The following is a 19,483-nucleotide window of genomic DNA, read 5'->3' as shown; positions in this document are numbered from 1 at the left end:
TCAGTCAGTGAGGGCTTTGCCTTTTATTAGTATATATATATATATATATATATATATATATATATATATATATATATATAATATAATTCACTAAGCCACCAGCGAGCAAGACACCCATGGAGCATGCAGGACGGAGCCACGCCCACCAACTCTAAGACCATTGGATACGACGACAACTCGCAGAGCCACACCCACCAACTCGGACACAGCAACTCACAAAACACGGCGTAATTAAATACGACGACAACTCGCAGAGCCATGCCCACCAACTCGGACGCAGCAACTCACAAAACAGGGCGTTATTCACGTTTGTCTCTGCTACACTCCACATGCACCTCTGAGCCACGTTGACTTTTCATTATTCCTTTCGGTTATGACACACGACCGCGTCCACCATCGCAAACTGTTTTACACGCCATGGTCTTAGAGTTGGTGGGCGGGACTCTGTCAGTTGCTCTTGCGAGCGGGCACATGACCAGGCAGTGTGTATGCTTAGAGTGCGAGGGGGGACGCGACAGGACCATCTAAGAAAAATTATGTTTGTCGCGGATGTGAATCGCTGTATGCAGCATGTAAAACAGTTTGTTTGTCACGGATGTGAATCGCTGAATGAGCGTGCGATGGCGGTCCTCCAATTGTCAGTCACGGAAAATTGGATGTTACCCTCTCCAGAGTTCCATCTTTTCATTCACCTACAGTCGTATCCTCAAACCCACCCCATTTGGACAACTGTGTCTTTCAGGAAGTGTTCACTCATCAATTCATAATTATGCGGCGTACTCGGACGCAACAACTCACCAATCACCGTGTCACTTGGGTTCGTCTCTGCTACGGTCCACATGCACCTCAGATCCACGTTGACTTTTCATTATTCCTTTTGGTTACGACGCACGACCGCGTACTCCATCGCAAACTGTTTTACACTCTGCATACAGCGATTCACTTCTGCGACAAACATGCTTCTTCTTAGATGGTCCTGCAGGAACACGGAAAACATTTGTCCACATGCACCTCAGAGCCACGTTGACTTTTCATTATTCCTTTCGGTTACGACGCACGACTGCGTCCTCCATCGCAAACTGTTTTACATGCTGCATACAGCGATTCGATTCCGCGACAAACATGCTTCTTCTTAGGTGGTCTGCAGGAACATAGAAAACATTTGTCGACAAAATCTACATATATAAATATATAATTCACTAAGACGACAGAACAGGCAAGACAACCACGGGATATGCACGATATAGCCACGCCCGCCAACTCACAGAGACCCGTCCACCAACGCTAAGACGATGGGATACGCCGACAACACAGAGCCACACCCACCAACTCTAAGACCATAGGACGAGAACGCCTGCCCGCCCACCCACCTGACTGTTACCAGCGTGTAAAACCATCACAGCTTTTAATTCACAAACTGCAACAACTCACCAAACAAGGACACCCTGTCTCTCGAGGCATTCACACTGCTGGAAGACAACCATGGGATATGCAAAAAATAGCCATGTCAGTCAACTCACAAAGCCCAGCCCACCAACTCACGCCCAACCAACTCGAGCACGTGTCCACCCACACTCTCAAGGCATTCACAGTGCCTGCTCATGTGCCCGGACGCAACAACTCACCAACTCGCTTTCGTCTCTGCTACAGTACACATGCACCACTGAGCCACGTTGACTTTTCATTATTCTTTTTGGTTTTCGGCTGCATTTTTATATATAATCCACCAAGTCGTCCGACCATGGGATACAAACGACCGAGCACCGCCCAACAACTCGAACCGATACAGAGACACGCCCACCAACTCTAAGAGCATGGGACGAGAACGCCTTAACGCCCGCCCTCCTGACTGTTACCAGCGTTCACCGCAATGTACTGGAGTGTAAAACCATCACAACTGCTAACTCACAAACTGCAACAATTCACCAAACACCGCATCAGACGCTTTCTATATCTAAGAAGATATATAGATACTCATTATTCCCCGGCACGCGTCCACCCACGCTCTCAAGGCATTCACAGTGCCTGCTCATGTGCCCGGACGCAACAACTCACCACACACAAATTTTGCTTAATTTGACTCAACACGGGAAACCTCACCCGGCCCGGACACGGAGAGGATTAACAGATTGATAGCTCTTTCTCGATTCTCTGGGTGGTGGTGCATGGCCTTTCTTAGTTGGTGGAGCGATTTGTCTGGTTAATTCCGAAAACGAATGAAAGTCCCTACTGCTAAATAGTTACGCGATCACCAACCGGTCGGCGTCCAACTTCTTAGAGGGACAAGTGGCTTTCAGCCACGTGAGATTGACCATTAACAGATCTGTGATGCCCTTGGATGTCCGGTACTGCACGCGTGCTACACTGAATGGATCAACGTTTGTCTACCCGGCGCCGACAGGCGTGGGTAAGCCGTTGAACCCCATTCGTGATGGAGACTGGAGCTTGCAATTATTCCCCACGAATGAGGAATTCCCAGAAAGTGCGGGTCATATGTTCGCACTGATTACGTCCCTGCCCTTTGTACACACCCACCCGGAACCCCCCCCACTCCCCCCGGCCGCTACTACCACGGTCGGGTGACTTGGTGGATTATATATAGAAAAGCAGCCGGAACCGCAAAGAACAATGAAAAGACAACATGGCTCAGAGGTGTATGTGGACTGTAGCAGAGACAAAAGCGTTGGGGGCGGGCATATGAGCAGGCAAAGCGTACTGAACGATGATTGTATGTTGGTTCGTAGCATGCATTGTTGTAATGTTACTTTTCTTGGTGGTTTATTAAATTACGGATTTTTCAAATGTTCATTTTTTTCCCTGTGCTTAAAAATCATTAAAAAAGCGGTGTGAGGGTTGGCTAGTAACTCTTATTTCTCTAACAGGAAAAAGGGTGTACTTGACATTTTAGAAACCAGGTTTCTGTGAATAACCGGGTTGTTGAAGCACATGTAAATGCGCTGAATGTCATGGCCCTGATGCCCTGAAAATTTTAACCCTGCTGAACAGTTAATTTAATAAGGAAAAACTCTTCACATTTAATAGTTGGAAAGTATGATCTTTGTTCAAGTCTATGGTGGCTGCAGAATAGTGGAGATGGTAGCTTGTCTGACTGCATCATAGTGTTTTTTTGGTGTAAATCCCATCTCCTGTTTTTAATTTTAACTTATTTAGATTTTGTATACAAAATATATACAGAAGAATAATTGCCAACACTAAATACTGTAAGTAATATTAAAATATTTTTTTTTCTTGTCACAGAAAGAAAATGTCCCATATTATTTTAAAAATATAAGGTACAATATTCACACCATTCAGTGTTTTTGTCAAGAGATCTCTGCTAAGGATATGAGTCTTTAAAAATTTGGTAAATACTTTGTGTAAAGAACCAGCAATGTGTGAACATTTACACAGTAATATGTACTTGGTGTCAAATTACAGCAACTTAAACTTGCCAGATTTAATTTTCAGCTTATTTTTAGTGTATTCATCTGAGAATTGGAGGGTGAAATGGATTGCTTTGTGCCTCTAGAATGTCTGCTAACATGACCGGCATTAATCTGTATTTTATGCTTATGTAGATGATGAGTTGTATGAGAGGTTGGACAATAAGGAGAGAGAAAAGGACCTGTATTGATTAGCTAGACAGAGGGACCGAGCTGGGAAAGATGTGCAGCAGGTTAGGGTGATTAAAGATGGAAACGTACTCACAAGTGAGGAGGGTGTGTTGAGCAGATGGAAGAGTACTTTGAGAGGCTGATGAATGAAGAGATTGAGAGAGAGAGAGAGAAAAGGTTGGATGATGTGACGATAGTGAATCAGGAAGTGCAACGGATTAGCAAGAAGGAAGTAAGGACAGCTATGAAGAGGATGAAGAATGGAAAGGCCGTTGGTCCAGATGATTACCTGTGGAAGCATGGTGGTGTTTAGGAGAGATGGCAGTGGAGTTTTTTACCATATTGTTTAATGGAATCTTGGAAAGTGAGAGGATGCCTGAGGGGTGGAGAAGTGTACTGACAGACTGTAAATTATTGTGAATTTTATATTGTATTTTCATTTTTTACTATTATTACTGTATATATGTGGCTTTAACGCCAGTACTAATTTCTAGCAACTACTGTATGTTGCCAAGCAATAAAATTTAGCTCATTTCAGTTCAGTGTTAGTTGGTCTGTATTAGTGTATCAGTTGATCACTCTCACTGGCTGGGGAGTATTAGTCTACACCTTTTTGCTATTCCTAGGTAAAATTTTAAATACTTCTCGTACATGATATACAGTGGCATATTGGATAGCACTACTGCCTTAAAACTCCTGCTTCCTGTTTTTAAAACCTTTTCCAGTCTCAGTCTAGATAGATAGATAGATGGGATTAATAAAGTACTGCATATATCTATCTAAGGGGAAATTCGCATACTCTAGCAGCAGCTTATTGATAAAAAAAAATATTAAAGAGTGATAAAAATGCAGGTAGGGCGGCACAATGGCGCAGTGGTAGCGCTGCTGCCTCGCAGTTAGGAGACCCGGGTTCGCTTCCCGGGTCCTCCCTGCGTGGAGTTTGCATGTTCTCCCTGTGTCTGCGTGGGTTTCCTCCGTGCGCTCCGGTTTCCTCCCACAGTCCAAAGACATGCAGGTTAGGTGGATTGGCGATTCTAAATTGGCCCTAGTGTGTGCTTGGTGTGGGGGTGTGTTTGTGTGTGTCCTGCGGTGGGTTGGCACCCTGCCCAGGATTGTTTCCTGCCTTGTGCCCTGTGTTGGCTGGGATTGGCTCCAGCAGACCCCCGTGACCCTGTGTTTGGATTCAGCGGGTTAGAAAATGGATTGATGGATGGAAAAATGCAGGTATAACAGACAATAACTTTGTATAATGTTAACGTTTCCCCCCCCCCCCGAGTGGAATTAAAGAGTCGCATAGTGTGGGGGAGGAATGATCTCCTCAGTCTGTCGCTGAAGCTGCTCCTCTGTCTAGAGATAATACTGTTTAGTGGATGCAATGGATTCTCCATGATTGACGGGAGCCTGCTTAGCGCTGGTCAATCTGCCACGGATGTCAAACTGTCCAGCTCCATGCCTACAATAGAGCCTGCCTTCCTCACCAGTTTGTCCAGGCGTGAGGTGTCCCTCTTGTTTATGCTGCCTCCCCAGCACACCACAGCGTAGAAGAGGGCGCTCGCCACAACCGTCTGATAGAACATCTGCAGCATCTTATTGCAGATATTGAAGGACGCCAGCCTTCTAAGGAAGTATAGTCGGCTCTGTCCTCTCTTGTACAGAGCATCAGTATTGGCAGTCCAGTTCAATTTATCATCCAGTTGCACTCCCAGGTATTTATAGATCTGCACCCTCTGCACACAGTCACCTCTCATGATCACGGGGTCCATGATAGGTCTGGTCCTCCTAAAATTCACCACCAGCTCCTTGGTTTTGCTGGTGTTCAGTTGTAGGTGGTTTGAGTCGCACCATTTAATAAGGTCCTTGATTAGGTTCCTATACTCCTACTCCTGCCCACTCCTGATGCAGCCCACGATAGCAGTGTCGTCAGCGAACTTTTGCACGTGGCAGGACTCAGAGTTGTATTGGAAGTCCGATGTATATAGGCTGAACAGGACCGGAGAAAGTACTGTCCCCTGTGGCACTCCTGTGTTGCTAACCACAATGTCAGACCTGCAGTTCCCGAGACGCACATACTGAGGTCTGTCTGTAAGATAGTCCACGATCCATGCTACCAGGTATGAATCTACTCCCATCTCTGTCAGCTTGTCCCTAAGGAGCAGAGGTTGGATGTTGTTTATGTAGGGTTTGTGCTTTCTTGCTGTGACTGCATGGGTTTCACTTGTTATACTCCAGTGTGCCACCTAGGCCCTATTATTATTATTATTATTATTATTAAAGGCGTTTTTACACTTAGTGTGTTTGCATTGCTCCACTCCCAAACAAGGGATGCTTTGTTACTTTGTTTCAATTTCTAGTTAGTTTGGCTGTGTATTTGCTCTCCAGTAGCCACTCTATGAAAATAGCCAAGGTTGACATGTCTCACAGGGCTCCTTTTCATTTCTCACCACTCAGCATGCACAATTTCACCCATAATTTACATTGTTTTCGGTAGTTAGATTGATCACTTGTTAGTCGACATTCATATCTCCAGCGAATCACTCCAGAATTTACTTGGTGCCATACCAAGACTACCCTTTCCAAAGGTCCTTGGTCCGGTTGTTTAGGTTCACACCTGAGTGTGATTGGCATGTTCACATCAGCCTAAATGAACTGGACTTTTGGGGAAATTGCACAAGAGTTTGGGGAAAAAAAAAACACGGAGAACAAGCTAGGTTTGAGAACACCTTAAGTGAATTGGTTGTTCTAAATTGGTTCAGTGTGAATGACAATGTCGGCAGCTGCCATTCACAAAGTGACAGTAAAGCATGGATTATTGCCCGTAAATTTTGATAGGTCACTGTAGATGAGGAATGCTTGTTGTATTTGCTCAGTACACTATGGCACTGGAGTGGGTGAATCTCACAAAACACAAAGCAAGAGATTTAAGGAGAGGCCTGTGAGCTGAGGAGAACATTGTGCTCCCTGAATCTCCAAATGATACTTGTATGGATTACTGTAATTTTCAAAGTTCTCCTGCGGCAAAGGTGAGCAAATTGTGCTTTACCATGCTGGTATTAAACTACATCACGTGAGGGTCTATGTGCTTATATATGGCTGCTCCAACATATGACATTGTTGCATGATGAACTTCACAGAACCTTTAATTGGGAAATTACCACAAGTGGTGCAGCAGTCTGTAGTCTTTTTTTACCAGCTCAATGTTTTGATGTACCTAGAATCTTTCATGTCATATGATGGGTTTTAAACTACCATGGGATGGGGTGGTAAACATGATTCTCTACACTTACTATATTTCATGTTCAGTTTTGTAATCTGGTAGGCTCCCCACATGGAGAGGATGGTGCACCTTCTTGATCCTTTACTAGAAAAAAGTAATTCATATTATATGTTACTTATTGGGCGGCACGGTGGCGCAGTGGGTAGCGCTGCTGCCTCGCAGTTGGGAGACCTGGGGACCTGGATTCACTTCCCAGGTCCTCCTTGCATGGAGTTTGCATGTTCTCCCCGTGTCTACGTGGGTTTCCTCCGGGTGCTCCGGTTTCCTCCCACAGTCCAAAGACATGCTGGTTAGGTGGACTGATGATTCTAAATTGGCCCTAGTGTGTGCTTGGTGTGTTTGTTTGTGTCCTGCGGTGGGTTGGCACCCTGCCCGGGATTGGTTCTTGCCTTGTGCCCTGTGTTAGGTGGGATTGGCTCCAGCAGACCCCCGTGACCCTGTGTTCGGATTCAGCAGGTTGGAAAATGGATGGATGGATGTTACTTATTTGCATTGGCTCATTCGGTGAAAAGGCAATTGCAGAATTAATATACAGTAATCCCTCGCTATATCGCGCTTCGCCTTTTGCGGCTTCACTCCATCGCGGATTTTATATGTAAGCATATTTAAATATATATCGCAGATTTTTCGCTGCTTCGCGGGTTTCTGCAGACAATGGGTCTTTTAATTTCTGGTACATGCTTCCTCAGTTGGTTTGCCCAGTTGATTTCATACAAGGGACGCTATTGGCAGATGGCTGAGAAGCTACCCAGCTTATTTTTCTCTTTCTCTTGCGCTGACTTTCTCTGATCCTGACGTAAGAGGATTGAGCAGGGGGGCTGTTCGCACACCTAGACAATACGGACGCTCGTCTAAAAATGCTGAAAGATTATCTTCACGTTGCTATCTTTTGTGCAGCTGCTTCCTGAAACGACATGCTGCACGGTGCTTCGCATACTTAAAAGCTCGAAGGGCATGTATTGATTTGTGCTTGAAAAACAAACTCTGTCTCTCTCTATCTCTCTCTCTCTCTCTCTCTTTGTCTGCTCCTGACGAAGGGGGTGTGAGCTGCCGCCTTCAAAAGCTTTGTGCCGCGGTGCTTCGCATACTTAAGCCAAACAGCCCTATTGATTTGTTTGCTTTTCTCTCTATCTCTGTGACAGTCACTGCTCCTGACACGCACTCCTTTGAAGAGGAAGATATGTTTGCATTCTTTTAATTGTGAGACGGAACTGTCATCTCTGTCTTGTCATGGAGCACAGTTGAAACTTTTGAAAAAGAGACAAATGTTTGTTTGCAGTGTTTGAATAACGTTCCTGTCTCTCTACAACCTCCTGTGTTTCTGCGCAAATCTGTGACCCAAGCATGACAATATAAAAATAACCATATAAACATATGGTTTCTACTTCGCGGGTGGCTCTGGAACGCAACCCTCGCGATGGAGGAGGGATTACTGTATCTTTAAAGATTTGCTTGCAAAGAGTTCACAGACATCAACTGAACTTCAAAAAATAGATACTGTCTGTAGAGAGATAGAAAATGTCTTTAGTTATCCAATTTTTTTAAATTTTTTTTTTTTATAATCACTGTGTACATGTAAATGTCTATCTTAAGTCATGTGAGCATTATGTAGCACAAGATGTATGTGCTTTGATATAGCCTAAACAAAACTTATTCAAGTAAAATGGTGAGTGCTTTTACTTCTGGATTTGTCATAATTAGCTGCAAAGTATAGCCCAGAACAGACATTAAAAACCTTGGTGTTTGCCAAAGAATATAGATAATATTTTGACCCTATGACCAAACTTCGTACAATGGGTTACCGAGCCTTTGGAATGCCCTACCAGAGAATCTGAGAACACAGCAGATTGTGGGCTGTTTTAAAAAACAGTTAGACTTTTCTTTTTAGGAAAGCATATTGACAAAATTGCCTCTAATTATTGTTTTACCTTTGTCTTTACTGTATCTTGTTTTGTCTTTGTTTAAATTTTTTTATGTTGCACTTTGAGGTTTACTACAAATGTAAAGTGCCTTTATAAATTAAATGAGTTATTATTATTTCCAAAAAAATTACTGTTCAGAGCCTGTGTTAATTTATTTCCAAATGGAGTAGTGCCACACATGTAAACTATGATCTTTTGCCAGGTATATTTCATTATTAATTGGTTGTTAGGGCTCCGTATTGAAGAAATAAATATTTTTGTATAGCTGTCTGTGTGAAAAAACCTGCTGTTGTCAACACCAAAGTTTCATAACCAGGCGGGACCAGCTACAAATGCACAGTACAAATTATGTTCTACACTAAATACATTCAATGATTGTGAATACATGTGGAAACTAAAAACACACAAGCAAACTTGCTTGATTAATACTTCATCCTGGTTCCTTTGTCTCCGTTTCATGTTTAAGCTATTTTTGTAATACATTTTATGAATGGTTGACATGGAAACTGTGGGCATATCATAAATGGTATTATTCATTTCATTAAAAATTGGAAAAGCATTAAATCTGGCAGTTATGAAATATATGTTGTACAATGGAAGAAGAAAGCATTGGGTTTAAAGACTGCAATCTCTTTGCCATTCATATGCCTTCCCAAGTTTAGCCTGAATATAATGGAAAATTCCTGAAGAAAGTGTAGTGTATTCATCTAGCAAAACAGATTATGGGAGATTTTGCTGAAAGTCAAGCTTCCCTCTAAACCTCAAGAAAGTTGAACTGTGAAAGCAAATTGTACAGAGGCGAAAATCCTTGGAAGAGTAGGACCAAGTTTATACAGTAGGTGTTACTGATATCAGCTCCCCCATTGCAGGCTATATGCATTCTGCATTTATTTGCATTTATTTATTTATTATTATTTGCAATGTTTCTCAGAAAGTGAAAAGTTTTATTTCGAAAATTAGGTTAGCAGTAGGTTTTGTTTTTTGAAATCTTTTTTTTGTAGACCGTCTGACCGTAACTATTTCAAGGCTAGCTTAAATATGCTCCTGGTTAACATCTGCTGTTTAAAAAAACATGGTAATGTGAATTATGCCATTCCATAAAATATCACCACACATTACTTATTTTCTAAAAGAAAAGTCAAGTTTAATAAGTGGATACTAATGTGACATGCCACATACTATTTAATTGGCACATGGCATGTCCTCTTTTTTGCATCTTTATTCTGTAGTAATCTATTAAAAATACATTTTGTAATTTAATAAAAAAAAAAAAAAAAACAGTTCTCCGCACTGAATAAGTTGTCCATTTAAACAAGAAGTTTACTTAAATTACACCTTTAACTTCTTAGGTAAGCTGAGATGAAAATCTGTAGCTGCTCCCTCCAAATCTGTTTTTTCCCATCAAGGACGTTGGGCAATTTTCATTGTTATTATAATTATTGTTAGTACTTTCATTATTATTATTATTTATTACTGTTCTTATTACATTGTGTCAGTTGCCTTTTGGAAGTAACTTGCAGGGTCACAATATATTGCAAATAAAATTTCCTAGAATGATCTGGTATCCTTCACTTGAATATATTCAGTTCCTGATTCAGAATGCCAGAGATTGTTCCTGTGTTCGCTCTGTTTGTGAAGTCACCATGTTCTTAATTCTCATAACAGTATGTTCCTCTGAATAAATGAAATCGGTGAAAGGTATATTGGGGGATGCAAGTTTTCCTATCATTAAACCACAGTTTTCCTGTTGTCGTGAAAACTGCAACCCCATGATCCTGCTTCTAATTCCTCATATTTTTTTCTCCTTCTCACATTTTTGCCCTAGCTGGGACTTCTTAATTTCCTTCCCATTACCGAGCAGTGAACTGCAAAGCCTGAACTTCACAGAATGTGTTTATTTGCTGCTGAGGAAAAAATGACGCCATGTCACTTAATGTCTTGTAACAAAAATAACAAAGTAACAATAAAAGCAATAACAGCCTCCCCCTATAAACAACACTGCTGAACAGACTTGCACTGAGTGGTTTCCCCCCACGCCCCTCTTCTCTAAGGTGCGGCAGTTTTAAATTCCATTGCGTTATCAGAATCCACTGGTTATCCTGGTTGAGGTTGGCACACAGCCACACTTGCTTATTCCTCAACTGCAAAAGTGCTCAAGTGTGGCAGCCTGGCTAATATACCATTTTCTTTCTCCTTTGAGACTTTATGTATGGTCTGTTATTCTCTGAATTCACTACCACATTTAGACTAATTTCCTAAAGGTGTACAAATGACTGGATTTTGCTTATATATTTGCCATTCATAAAGGTGCATGCACATATAGTACAAAATATATTGTGTATAATATATATAGATGGGAGAGAATGAAAGAGAGAACTTTATTATATACTTAAAAACTGCAGGAGCCTGAGTCTACCTGCAAACATCGGGAGTAAAGCAGGAATCAAACTGCAAGGAGGAATAGTGAGGCACCAGTCCAGGACACTATGGGATGTATAAAAAAATTTGAATTTCCTATGGAAACCCACAAGGGCTTGTGGAGAACATGAACATTCCACACAAGTAGTACCTTGTACTGGTAGGCAATTTAACCAAAATATCAAATCAAAATTTGGAGTAATGATCAGTTTTTTGTTTTTTTTTAACAGATCAGGCAAGCTAGAAATTATGTACCACTTTTCAGCTAACCTATGATAAACACTACTTGTAACATTAAGGTAATTAAAATCAAAATAAAAAATATTTCTAAATGAAAAGTTACTTTAAAACTTTATTTAATTATAAATTAGTTTCCAGAAAGTGCAACGCCAAAATTTACTCAAATATTTAAAAATTTGTATATTTATGTGGCTCCTTCTATTTCAGACAGTTACCTTATCTTCAGATACTCAGTCACATACCTTGATATAAAACAAAGAAATTATGAAGATTCTATCAAACTATGAACAACAATATACATACCAGAAACACAAATTCACAATTTAGCATGATGGGACTGTATCAGACTTAAGAACTGTAGCATTTCAGATGCTCACTATTTTAAAACTGTACTATAGCAACAGCAAAACAAATATTCCACTAATAAATATAGAAAAATAGAATATCACAGAAACAGATAGTTTTTAATATTTTTAAAATGCAGGGTATGATTCAAAATTCTGTCATAAACCAACAATTAATGGTGGTTTAGAGTTGTTCTTTCCTGAAAAGGTCTTCATTGAAAGAGCTAAAAAATTACATTACAGACCTAATAGTCGCAGTTTTTTTTTTTTTTGTCATTCAGGCATATAGGCACAGAATACCTACTAGAAAAATATTTATGACTGGCTATGTCATAAAATAGGAGATTATTTTCAATCCATATTCTAGAGCCATATTTTTCAAACGTTTTACTCGAGACCTAGGTAATGTCAGAGCATCCCTCACATCTTTCCAGCATTTTCCCGGTGTATTATATAGACTAATTCTCTCAATTTCTTGGTCAGAAGTGTTTGCTTCGGTATCGTTACCACAGATTGTGTTGATGAAGCTGTGAATGCCATAATTAAATGAGATGCAGGCTAATACTTACTACCTGGAAACATTTCATTTTGGATAGTAAAAAAAAGTCTTTTTCCCACCCGTTGTATAAGTAATGTTTTGCAAAGTGTGCAAATTCTAAAGGATTGGTTCTAGTTAAACTTCACAAATCCAAACAATTTCTGCATGATTGAAGTGGAACCTTTTTAGGCTATGCTTTGTTTGCTACAGCCAGGTCAGCAAATATGAGGTTAAGAGTCAACCTAAAATTTAATCAGTTTTAAACTTTTTAAAGGTAGTGCTTAAAATGCATAATTTTATTGGTTTGTTTGAGTATTATGTTAATATTCAGTCATGTAACTGTGCCAAACAGTGTTATTTACAGTACATATTACTTCTCTTTGCTTTAGTTGGGTATTATGTTTATTATTCCTGTGAATAAATGGCAATTTATATGTTGAACCAACACTCATTGTAACAATGAAAATTTATTGGGACTTGCACACATCAGTGCTACTACTGTTGTGATATAATATTAAGTACCGCTGTTTTACGGTACTTTAAGTTTATCTGATAAGTATTTAAATTACAACTGGTTATCATGAATTATCATATCAAGCACCTAGAACCTTGGCTAAACTGAAACTTTGGCCCCTGCTATATAGTTGACTTTGCATGTTTGTATGTTAACTTGCGTGCATGCAATGTGTTTAGGTGGACATGCGTGTGCATGTACAGTATGTGTGTTTTGAAGTGTCTTCTCAAGGGGCACTGGGAGCACTAGGTGATGCAACATTAAGCAACAGTCCCTGAAAGCTGCAGCCTGTGAAAATTTCTGTCTTCTGCACATGGTATACTTTCTACCCATTACTGAACCTGTAAATTTCTAGCTGAAAGATCTAGACACCTGTTGTTAAGGGGATTGGCCAGAGCCTCTCTTCTATGTAAAACTTTGTAGAAAATAAAGTAAAATTATCCCGAGGCCAAAAAAGCAATGCTGATATCCCTGTTGAGCTCTAACTAGTTCCCTGGTGTTTTTATTACTCCTGCTGTACTGCTACCTCGTGTGTTGTTTAGCATCAGACATATTCTAATTAAAATATACCATGGTACTTGTAAGTCAGTATAAGTGGTGAGTGAGGTAGAGAACATGAAATATAATATTAGGTAGTTAAAAGTCTATTAAGACTTTACGTAAGCCCTTGTGGGTCAGGAAATGCTGCCAGAGCGACATGGTATGTTTGAAACTAGTGAAGAAGGGTCAGTGTGTCACTTTGTAAAAGTATTTCTTGCGTTTGATTTTCTTTCTGTGCAAGGCTGGCTGCCTTTAACATAAACAAGTTGTCTATATTACTTGCACTTGGTTTTAGAGAGCCCAGGAGGGTAATTTTTAATTATTGCCAAGAGGGATAGCTTTGTATTTGTTTTCCTTGCCTTTTCATTTTAATGTCTTATTTTCTTTCATTTTTCTTTTTTATTTAGAGACAAACTTTTTATTCTTCATTTTTCTTTAATGCTATACTTTTCTGTTTTTCAAAAATATAGGGAAATAAATCTGTATATTTGCACTCCATAAGAGTGACTTCATCTGTTTTGACTTAATGTCTTTAACTTATTGGACATTGAATGCTAGAGGAAGAGTGGGCAGACACACAACATTAATAATAGTTTTTTGTACACCAGGAGACCTGCATCTCCACCCAGTCCTTCTCAGGGACAAATCCAAACTAATTAAAATTTTTGTTTAGGCTGTGGACTGAAAAGAAATTGGGAAAGAGTAGATAGCATTAAAGAAGGTATCGGTAAAAAAGCTGCCAGACTTGGATTACATGTACAGTTATACCTACTATGGTATTAATGGACCTGCTATGGGTCTGAAAATGTCATAGTAAAATACCACCTCTCCCTTATCATTCCAGCACTCTTTACTAGCTGTTTCTTTTTTTTTTTACTTGAATTGACTTCCAATTGCCAGTTTTGCTTTCTTGACTAGTCACAATGAAACAGTTATATTGTGGTGCTATTAGTTTGTTTAAATTGATATTGCTGTCAAGCATTTAAGCCGGATATAATGGACATGTGTTTGTACACTTTCTTAAATATGCTAAATATCATTCCTTGCATTATAGTGTTTATAATAGCTTTTGTGGGGGTATAATGTAGCAGTAAATACTGTGGTCATTGTATGACGAGAAAACTTATCCCCTGTGAGAACACGGCATTCTTTCCTCATTTAGAGATGAATGAGTGGCAGGCAAATCTTTGATGAAAATGTCAGATTAGCAGGTCATTTTTAATCATTAGTGTCAAAGTTTACTTTAATGATATTGTGCAGCACTGTGCAATCTGAATTCTGAAATGTAGGGGAGTGGTATTGGATGCAGAGTATAGACTTTCAAAGTTTGAATTAGAAATGCATTTTTGTTCAGGCACTGATGAAAAGGGCATATATCAAAAACTGTGAACACATTAATGTTTGTTTAACTTTAGATTTATATTAATTTCACTTTCAGTTCTTTTTTTGGTTCAGCCCCTTTTTTAAACACTGGCCATTTTCATTCTTCTTAGTCCTACAACTACCTTGCTTTGACATTAGAAAAGCATCTGAACTTCCATTTGGGCTACTTGAACCCCCATCCTTCTTCTCTGTTACACCAGCAATTCTCTGTTGGAAGCATCTTTACACTCTCAGTTCATAATATCCCCACCCCTTGTTAAAGCCTGTCAAAATTACAGTATCTGCACACTACTTTAGAATGTGTCTCTTATGCTTGGCACCAGTGTAACTTTTCAATGGAAGTTTACTTTTAAGACAGAACTAGGCAACATGGTTTATTAGAGGAAAAATAAAAGTGCAGGCCAACTCCAGCTCTCTTAATATTAATGGTAGTTTACTTCAGGTTTTCTTGGGACTTTTCTTTTCAATCAATATGAGCTCTGCACTGCCTAAAGTAGAAGTTTCACTGCAGTAATTATTTTTTTTTCTCATGGGGTGGAAAGACCCTTGAGGGCACACCCTAATCTAATAATAAGACAGTAACAACCAAATGATCCAAGTAACACCAATGAGCTATCACTCAGCAAGTTGTTGTCCCTATATTACATAACTAATCCAGCCCAGTTCATAGAATGCTTCAGTGCTGTGGTGCAATCTGAGGTTCAGTTTCAGCATGGAGTTTAACTTGCTTAAGAGCTTGGTCCTGAAAACCCAGTCTTCCTTCGTGCCTAATGGCTATCGTCTTGCACATCATGCTTGGCAGAGTGAGGTAGGCTTTCCTAAAACTTCCTAGCTTATTTCCATGATAGTTGCCAAACTGTTCTGGAACAGATCTCCCACCATAGAAGTATGTCCCATGTACAAAGAAAGCTTGAATTTTATGGCACATTTGTGTACATGTCAGATTTTTGTTGCATGTCTGATTTCTGTTGGATTACTTGCGCTTAAAGAAAATGTGTACTATTTTACATTATTTGTGTGTATGATTGTACAGAAAGTAAACATGTAGTTTATGTGTCAAAATAAAAACTTGATTGAATTTGATTGTACAGTCTAAAAGTTAAACTGGTTAATCTGTGTTAGTAGTTTAAATTAATGATTTAGGTAGGTTATGAACATACTGTAGTTATTCTAATGGAAGAATAGAAGAAGATGAATCCTGTCCTGGCAACATAAATCCAAGACCAGTATATAACAGAGTTTCCACCAACTGCATCTAATATGTGATACTGATGCCATCACAGAAGAAAACTGTTAATTGTTAATGACAGTGATTCTGCTTCACAAACAGTCTGGTTTTTTTTCTATTTTTTGTTAGCATCCATCATACTCAATGACCCCATTCCTTTTGATTCAAAAATACTGATGGGTGACCACAAACCCCAGTCTTTAGAGTTCCTAATCCACTATTGGTAAAAAGCCATGTCACTTTTATATATGAAGTACTGAACTAGAATGTTGACCTCAGTTACTTCTACTTTTGTAAATGATGCATCCTCCTGCGCTGGAAGGAAACAAAATATCTGTGAGAGATGCAGGATACGCAAGTGCCTTGCAGATGAAAGTTGTGTATTTCTTGTTGATAGGACAGCCTCATTCGCATGATCCAATTATTCTTTATCTACTGTCTTTATGAACAGATCCTCAATTATAACACATTTAGTAATTTAAGATATTTTAAAACTGAATATTTATGAAAATACAATAACGGCATACTGTTATATACTTAAGTGTCTGCACAGGTATGGTCTGCAAAGGTGTGTTTGCTGTTTGTATGAATATACAAAGTTTGACGGTTGACAAATGTGAGGAGGTCATTCAGTCCATCAAGCTCATGTGGATGATGGTTGCTATTACATCACATATAAAAAAGGAAATTTGATCTTATTTGTGAAACAATTATGAGCGAACTATAAATGCTTACCTGTCATTCTTCCATATAAAAGCATAGGTTTAGTTGATGTTATTTGCCTTGCTTTTTGCATTATAATATGTAGCATAATATGAAAAAAGTGTGCTTCTAGTGTAGTTATCCCAGCCTGTTTGTATATTGATTATTTGTATGTTTAAAGGAGAGGTAGATGACAGAATTGTGAAATTGCATCTTTTAATTACTTCCCTACCGAAATACTATATGTAACGTTTATGGAAATATGACTTGTCATCAGGTATGCATTTTTTTAGCTTTGAGTTTATATTAATGGTAGAATAATTGTGCTGGGTTCTGCAAATCCAGAATGAAACCATGGCTTTTAATATTTTTTCTTTTTCCAAAGCTGCCCAGTAAGCTACATCTCATGGTACTGCACATTTGATATTAATGCAGATTTCACTCATTCCATAGAATAGAACAAGTGATGGGGCTGTTTCATGCCACATTGTGCACTGTGCACAATTGCTGTAGATCAGTGGTAAGCAACATCAGTTCTGCAGGGCTGTAAATTTTTGTTCCAACCTAGCTGCTTGATTTGAAACCAGTTCTTAGTCATCCAACTGTCATGGCTTAGTAGTGTTTTGATTCTCCCACATTAAGCCATTGTTACATCAAAGATTTTTTTGCTTTCCAAGACTATCATCCATGTGATTGGGGGCCTTTGATGGGTAATTCTCAGTCCTAAACTTTTTTCTCTTGGGTTTCCTTCCAAATATTTTATAAAACCAGACACTTCACTATGAATACACACAGATCGAAAACTGCTTGGTCCTCTGTTATTTGTATCTTATTTGTACCCTAAGTTCTTGTCAATAAGCCGCGGCTTATCTAAGGAAAAAAGTTGTGAAAATGAAAAAATAGAATATCGGCTTATACATAAGTCCGGCTTATACATCCATCGCGGGGGTTGCGTTCCAGAACCACCCGCGAAATAAGAATATCCGCGAAGTAGAAACCATATGTTTATATGGTTATTTTTATATTGTCATGCTTGGGTCACAGATTTGCGCAGAAACACAGGAGGTTGTAGAGAGACAGGAACGTTATTCAAACACTGCAAACAAACATTTGTCTCTTTTTCAAAAGTTTCAACTGTGCTCCATGACAAGACAGAGATGACAGTTCCGTCTCACAATTAAAAGAATGCAAACATATCTTCCTCTTCAAAGCAGTGAAGCAAACAAATCAATATGTCTGTTTGGCTTTTAAGTATGCGAAGCACCGCGGCACAAAGCTGTTGAAGGCGGCAGCTCACACCCCCTCCGTCAGGAGCAGACAAAGAGAGGGAGAGGGAGAGTTTGTTTTTCAGTCAAAAATCAATACGTGCCCTTCGAGCTTTTAAGTATGCAAAGCACTGTGCAGCATGTCTTTTCAGGAATCAGCTTTACAAAAGATAGCAACGTGAAGATAATCTTTCAGCATTTTTAGACGAGCGTCCGTATCGTCTAGGTGTGCAAACAGCCCCCCTGCTCAATCCCCATACGTCAGGATCACAGATAGTCAGCGCAAGAGAGAGAGAACAGTAAGCCGGGTAGCTTCTCAGCCATCTGCCAAAAGCGTCCCTTGTATGAAATCAACTGGGCAAACCAACTGAGGAAGCATGTACCAGAAATTAAAAGACCCATTGTCCGCAGAAATCCGCGATATATATTTAAATATGCTTACATATAAAATCACAATTTAAATGACCGCTACGCGCTCGTGTTGACTCGGCGACGCCCAGAGCAGAAAGAACGCGCTCCGGCCGCTCCAACCGCGCCATGCGGGGAGTGAGAGAGACGGCAATATCTCACACTCTCTCCCCCTTAAAGAAATTAAATGGGCGCGAGTGCAATATCTCACACTCTCTCCCCCCTTAAAGAAATTAAATGGGCGCGAGTGAGACCACTGACCTCCCTCCCTTCTATTAGTTATAGGTTATAGTACGTTCGGCTTATCCATGAGTCCGGCTTATCTATGATACGATTTTATTTTAAAAATTCGTATGATTTTTGGTCTCCGGCTAATACATGAGTCCGGCTTATAGACAAGAACTTAGGGTAATAAGAAGAAATTAAAAACAGTGACTGCAGCTAGTGTTAACAAACAGTGCATCCAAAATAAGGCATTAAAGTGTTGCTTGAGCAATAGTGCTTCATCAGTAATAATTGACGTATCATTAAAAAACTGGGTTGGAACAAAAACTTGCAGTCACTACAGCCCTCCAGTGCAGTCTTTGCTCACCCCTGCTCTAGATCAACACACACCCACGATATTTATCCATTGATGCCTTCTTGAAATTGATAACATTAAAGTGTTACCTCAGTGTGTTTCTTGAATATGTCAACCGTACATTATACCACTACCTTAAATCAAAACTTAGTAAACTGCAGAAATGCACTGTGGCAGCTGCAGCAGAACACATTGGTGTTAGGCTGATAGATACCTACTGGGATGTATTAAATGAATCCTCCTGCTGCTCTGTCTTAAGTGGTTGTCAGAACAAAAAAAAAAGAGCTGTTTAGTCATTTCGCTGTGTGCAGTTTTAAAATATAAGTAATAGAGGCCAAAGAATACTCGGTTAAGGCAGCCAGGTGAGGCCGTCTGAGAGAGCACAAACATGACAAATCACAGAGGAATTTCTCTTTCGGTTTATTATTATTAAGAGCACCTCAACTAAACAGTCCAGTGTGGCATCCAATAATGCAATTATAGTGTGGCTATGGTTTGAAAGTTTAGAGAGCA

General features: G+C 39.7%; 1 protein-coding gene across 5 annotated transcripts in view; it reads left to right on the top strand.

The window, feature by feature from the left end:
- The window catches only part of LOC114655599 (unconventional myosin-Ic), a 177,704-nt gene that overhangs the window by 101,228 nt on the left and 56,993 nt on the right, over positions 1–19,483 (top strand). Inside the window, exon 1 of one of the 5 annotated variants that reach the window (XM_051930961.1) lies at positions 15,499–15,595. The exons of the other annotated variants lie outside the window; for them this stretch is intronic. Coding sequence (XP_051786921.1) covers positions 15,500–15,595 — 96 coding nt within the window. The 5' untranslated portion in view covers position 15,499. Of the gene's footprint in view, positions 1–15,498; positions 15,596–19,483 lie in introns of those variants that run through there. 5 annotated transcript variants of the gene reach the window in all.

This window comes from Erpetoichthys calabaricus, chromosome 8 (genome assembly GCF_900747795.2).
Source record: "Erpetoichthys calabaricus chromosome 8, fErpCal1.3, whole genome shotgun sequence".
Lineage (NCBI taxonomy): Eukaryota > Metazoa > Chordata > Cladistia > Polypteriformes > Polypteridae > Erpetoichthys > Erpetoichthys calabaricus.
This window is presented reverse-complemented; position numbering and strand designations above follow the sequence as displayed.